Consider the following 6,306-nt stretch of genomic DNA (forward strand, 5'->3'; position numbering starts at 1 on the left):
ATTTCTGCCAGGTGAAAGGAAAGACAGCGACATTATTGTTTCAGGGTATATCACCCCATCCCTTCCCCCGCTCCTGTAGGCATTTAACGTAACAGGATTGGCAGATTAAGAAGAGCTGATGTAACTTGCATGGTTTTGTTTTCTACATGAGTGATATGTTGTGCGGTGTTGGTACACAGGAGCGCGCCATGGTCGGGTATTTTTAGGGGACATCTTTATAGTTGTGAGGTACATATTTTGGAACGATCTATCTCAGCATGATGCTCCAGTGAGCTGATTCTTTGTGCATGAAATGACTTGACATCCTCCCGACCACCGAGTGAGCCAGGGTGCGCGTGTGCGCGAGCGTCCATGGAGAGAGACAGAAGGGGGGAGAGAAGGGGGGAGAGAGATGGAGACAGAAGAGAGAATAAGCAACTTTGTAACCAGGCAAAGCCGTGTCTCCTCCGGCACAGGGTGCTGAATGAGAAGCATTTGGCAGTTATGGTTGATCAGCGTTTCTTTCATCCTCTCTTGTGCATTAGAGACGACGAGAGCGCTCGCGTAAAATAGATCCCGTTTCCTTTTTCGTTTTGACGGATTAAAAAATACAAGATGAAACACCAAACGAGTCTGCATCTTCATCAATACGCGTGAGGTATGTATTAACAGCAGGAGTTTGACAGAAATTATGCAGATTGTATTTTCTCCGCCGCTAACATCTGTAATTTGCATAGCTTTATATTCAAACCATTTGTTTAATTACATTTTCACGTCTTAAGTAAATGTGATATGGCTTTCGCTCACAGCGGATTTAGACCTGTGTTTTGCGCTTAAGTATAGCTCTGACCTTGCTTTTTGTTCTTTACATAGCTTGAAGGAGTTGCTTTGTTTTTTTTTTTTTTTTGTTTTGTTTTTTTTTTTTGTTTTTTTTTGTAATCAGCAGCCAGAGAAACTGAAGTTACCTCTGGGTCGCAAATGAAGCTTTGACTCATGAGCTTCTTGTGTGGAAGTTGCTTTCACTGCAACCTACCCTTTTCATTTCACAATGTATGTCTTTTATTCTAGATGACATTGAGGATCCCTTAGCAGGACTATGAGCTTGGCCATCATTTGCAGGAAAATGCAGCTTTGGATTCCTTATGTTTTGCTAAGTGCAACATCAGTGTGCACTGTTGAGATGTCTGCCCATTATGGAGAAATATGTCAAGGACTGTGTGCCTGCGAGGAGAAGGAAGGGATACTTACAGTGAGCTGTGAAAACAGAGGAATTGAAAGTCTCTCAGACATAAGTCCAGTGCACTTCTTTCAGTATCATCTGCTCCTTACCGGGAATCTTTTAAAAAAGCTACCTGCCAATTATTTCATTGAGTACAAAGGACTTACAATTTTACATCTGGGAAATAATGAAATATCGGATGTTGAAGCAGGAGCTTTTAATGGACTGCAGGAATTAAAACGACTACATCTCAACAACAACAAAATCGATGCCTTGAAAGAAGAGTTTTTCTTTGGCCTTGAAAGTCTGGAATATTTACAAATTGATTATAATTACATCACCCATGTGGAACCAAATGCCTTCAGCAGACTTCGAAATCTGGAGGTCCTAATCCTAAATGACAATTTGATATCAAGTCTGCCTGTAAATATTTTCCATTATGTACCATTGACTCATTTAGACCTAAGGGGGAATCAGCTGAAAGTACTCCCATACATAGGTCTGCTGGAGCACATGAACAGTGTAGTGGAGTTACAGCTGGAGGAGAATCCGTGGAACTGTTCCTGTGAGTTGATTGCTCTTAAAACCTGGCTCGAAAGCATATCATACACAGCCTTGGTTGGTGATGTTGTTTGTGAGTTTCCCTTTCGGCTTCATGGGAGAGACCTTGATGAGGTTTCAAAACAAGAGTTGTGCCCGAGGAGAGCCATTGCTGAATATGAGATGCCGCCTCTGCCACATTTGAGCACCGATGCATACTATAGGACCACGCCAGCTCTAGTTGCAGCCTCATTCACCTCATCTGGAATTGCAAGATCCTCATCAAGACCAACTAAGGGACCCCGCCAGTCAGCCAAATTAAAATCAAAATCAACTGCTCGTGCCCCATCAAATAAACCACAAAATTATGGTCAGATTGTATCATTTCAGACCAAATCTCCTGTGCCTTTAGATTGCCCAACAGTCTGCACCTGCAATCTGCAAATTTCAGACCTTGGCCTGAATGTGAACTGCCAGGAGAGAAAGATAGAACAAATTTCTGACTTAAATCCCAAACCTTACAATCCCAAAAAGATGTATCTCACAGGGAATTATATCCCTGTAGTACATAGATCAGATTTTACTGAGGCAACCGGACTAGATTTGCTTCATCTTGGCAACAATCGAATAGCTCGTGTCCATGACAGAGCTTTTGGCGATTTGACACATCTACGAAGACTATACCTTAATGGGAATCTGATGGACCGCCTTACAGCTGAAATGTTTTACGGATTAGAGAGCCTACAGTTCTTATATTTAGAATACAATGTTATTAAAGAGGTTTCTGCTGACACTTTTCAGCATGTACCCAGACTTCAGCTTCTTTTCTTAAACAACAACCTTTTGAAAACTTTACCAGAGGGTACATTTAACGGATTGACATTAGCCAGACTAAACCTCCGAAACAACCATTTGCGATACCTGCCAGTCAGTGGTGTACTAGATCAGCTCACAGCACTTGTTCAAGTTGATTTGTATGAGAATCCTTGGGATTGCTCTTGTAGCATACTGGATTTGAAAATGTGGTTAGAGCAGCTTAGCACAGGCACTGTTGTAAACAATGTCATCTGTGGCTCCCCTAAGAGGCTAGCCGGGGAGGATATGAGATACATTAAGACAACTAATTTCTGCCCTAATAACTCTGATATACTTGCTTCCATGATTCCACCCTCTGAAGAATCTTTTCCTGGCAGCACAATCACTATAGAAACCTCCTTGGACTCTGATACTCAGTACAGCACCATTCCTTTATCTGTCATGATTCTTGCCCTTCTCCTCATGTTTATTATGTCTGTGTTTGTGACTGCGGGATTGTTTGTGGCAGTGAAAAAGAGACGTCAGAAGAATCAAAATGAGCAGAACAACTCCATGAATGCTTGCATTAGCTCTCTTAACATGGAATATGGCCTTTACAAAAAGGGATCCATTCCCAAAGTCAGAACATCAGCTGGACATGTATATGAGTATATCCCACCTTCCACAGACTCCACATGCAGAACTGCTGCTCACACCCCAATGGACAACAAATCAGTGGACGGGTTTAGAGACTTTGACGAATTGAGTGGCACATTTCTTGGTAACTCAGATGAAGAGGCAGCCAGTAATGTGATAAGCTCAGAATACAGCGCCACTACTCCGGAGCCTCTCAACAAGCCCACAACCCCTCATCACGATGATCCGTCGTGCTGCTACAGAGATGTACTTGAGCCTGACAAGAACAGACGCTACAGCAATACATTACCTTGCAGACATGGAGCGCATTCATCAAATCGCTATACCTCAGACTTTGATGCAAGGCATCAATATCCGCACCCAGAGAGAATACAACAGACAATACTTTACTGTACAGCACCAAGTACTGTTTATGTGGAGCCTAACAGGAGTGAGTACTGGGAATTGAAAGCAAAGCTTCATATTGATCCAGATTACCTTGAAGTTCTTGAAAAACGAACTACATTTACACAGTTTTAAGAGACTTGGACTCCCTACGGTTACACTAGATGCATTTGTGCAATGTATTGATTTTAATGAGGAATTACAAAATGTTTTAAGAGCATAAACAGACACATCAATTTTCTTAAATCAGCACAGTGCATTGTGGGCCGCAATATATATTTTTGGGATCATGCTTTACAGAAATGAGTGATCAAAGGGGCACTACTCATTTTAAAGAATCACTTAACACTTACTTAGTGTGGTTTAACAGTTTGGTTTAAATGTGTAAATATGAAAAGCAGCCACAGATTCTGGGCTCTACTGACTCATCCTATCATCAAATTTATCCCGGAGCTGTGTCATTGACAATAATGTGAGACTGAGCTTTACCTTTGGAATTAGCTGCATTTTTTGAGTGCTAATGAACCATGTAGACAATATGCTCTTGCCCCAAAAAAAATCTTAATTTTTTTACAGAGATGCATGTATGACTGCCAGGTCTGTTTTGTCATTTTGTTTTTTAAATTAAACTCATAAATTTTGCAGAATATCAAATTGAGTAGATTTATCACTAACCGTGACACTTACTTGCATTTATTAATGGATAAGTCACATTGCCTTTAGATCAGGTCAGAAATTGTACCATAAAGATGAAGATAAATGGAGCCAAGCACATTAATCTTGGCAATTTACCCTCCAGGATGTGCAGCTTTGGGACGGTAAAATTAAATGCATAAAGGTATGTGGGATCGTTTAAAGTGATATCACAAATCACAGATTAAGGGTGCAGTAAGTTTCTACATTCCTGTATGCAGATTTGGAAAATACTAGTAATGCTAATCAATATCTTAAAGCAAACTGAACTGGCCAAGTGCATACAGTATGTTCTGGAAAATCAGTGGTGGTCCCTAAAAGCTTTCCTATCCCCAAATCAGCAGCAGCTGTGTATTCCAGACACGTGTTGCACAAGTTGCTCTGATAAAGGGTTACAAGAAAAAGAAATATGTGCAACCAAAAGAAAATGTGATGAGTTGTGTTTTATCTGAAAGAATATACCTTGTATCTATTATTTTAAATAGCTTATTACAAATGTGTACAAGTGCAGTTTCTATCATTTTACATAAACATGTACTTATAATTTTAGTATGTTCTTGTATCAACACCAAAGCAGTCCACAAAGAAAAAAAAATTAAGCAAAACTTTCAAAACAGTATATGCAAACTTAAACTACCAGAGACAAACATCAAACATAATCCTGTCAATTATTTCACTTGTGGACTCTTCTTTATATTTTATTGCATTTACAGTTCCATACACAACATAACTAAGTAGATTTGCCATACAATGACATGAGATGAGATTCTAATCAGCTCATTAACACATCAAAGCATGTAATAGACCTGCTGGTTCAGTGCAAGACACATGTCAGTGTCACGTTTTGTCTTTTTAAAGATCTTAAACCCATGCTGGTACCCGGCCTTATCAGAGAAAGAACACTGTTCGATTGTTTAACTGTTTTAAAACAGCTTATATTTACATTATGTTCTAAAGGGTCTATACTAACCCAAACTGTTAACTTTTCCTGAAGCTAACCAAGAAGTTTTGTGCCTAAACAACCAAACAGCAGCTGAACTGACACTCTTTTTAACTTCTGCTGGTTCCGCTTTACAATGATTTTCTAATACTCACATTCACACACTCCTACATTAAGAGGTTTTCCTCTGTAAAACACACATTCACACCAAGTTTGAATGTGTATAGTAAAAATAAAATTGTTTAAATTAGCCTCATTGATTTCCTGTGGAAGCTAAAACCCAGCATTCTGTGTAAAAATCCTCTTTTACCTGCTCCAAATCTCCTCCTTGCAGCAACTGAATCAGGCAGTTTCTGTAGTCTGTTCTCTGATGGTGTCATATGTTGTCAGGACCCCTGGTGTCAATATATAAACATAGAAGAAAGCCTTTAGCATAACATTTCAACACACAGGATAAAGTAACTGAAAAACAGAATATCTAGGCCTTTTCAAATGATGGCTTTTAAGCGGGGACTGATGCACCTTCATTGTTCATCAGTGCCTTAGGTGAAAGTATAGAGGCGGCTTGGAAACTTGAAGCTTATCTGCCATTGATGTCTGTGCTGGTGAGGGAGGTAGTAACAGATGCTAAATGGGCCATGTGTGCAAGACCAAACTGATGGTTAGAGTGTACCTTGCCACTCTTACTAATGGTGATGTCATGATTCCACAAAGCCAGCTTGATGTGTGTAAGCTGTTAGTTATAGTTACTAAACCTTACTTATTTCTTTTAATGCTTAAACTCAATTGTCATATCATGTCATGTCATATCAGTACTTTGGGTATTGCTTTTTAAAGGTAAAGATGAGGCTTATATTTCATAGTATTGTTGTAGTATTGATGGGTTTGGTGCATCAGGAACTGGCATCAGCATATCTCAGAGACATCGGGCGCTTTAACAGAGTGTCAATATGGGACTGGGTTTAGAACTGGTTGATTTTTGCACTTGTGCAAATTTGCATTTATGCATGTACTTTTTATATGGGTGCAGCACAAAGCATGACACTGACACTGAGGCAGGCCTGTATCTTGCTTTAGTGTATCTCCAAATTCATCTGTT

The 6,306-nt window shown here is 39.8% G+C and overlaps 1 protein-coding gene across 1 annotated transcript; it reads left to right on the forward strand.

The window, feature by feature from the left end:
- Nucleotides 1–213: 213 nt before the first annotated feature.
- Nucleotides 214–6,086, forward strand: slitrk5b (SLIT and NTRK-like family, member 5b). Its single transcript, XM_042002705.1, has 2 exons — nt 214–637; nt 1,048–6,086. The coding sequence occupies exon 2, from the start codon at nt 1,076–1,078 to the stop codon at nt 3,707–3,709; it is 2,634 nt and encodes an 877-aa protein (XP_041858639.1). The 5' UTR covers nt 214–637; nt 1,048–1,075; the 3' UTR covers nt 3,710–6,086.
- Nucleotides 6,087–6,306: the final 220 nt, after the last annotated feature.

The sequence above is a fragment of the Melanotaenia boesemani genome, chromosome 12 (genome assembly GCF_017639745.1).
Source record: "Melanotaenia boesemani isolate fMelBoe1 chromosome 12, fMelBoe1.pri, whole genome shotgun sequence".
NCBI lineage: Eukaryota > Metazoa > Chordata > Actinopteri > Atheriniformes > Melanotaeniidae > Melanotaenia > Melanotaenia boesemani.

What these genes read in the sequence shown, in the direction of transcription:
- slitrk5b (XM_042002705.1), top strand. Translation starts at nt 1,076, where the DNA reads ATGAGCTTGGCCATCATTTGCAGGAAAATGCAGCTTTGGATTCCTTAT.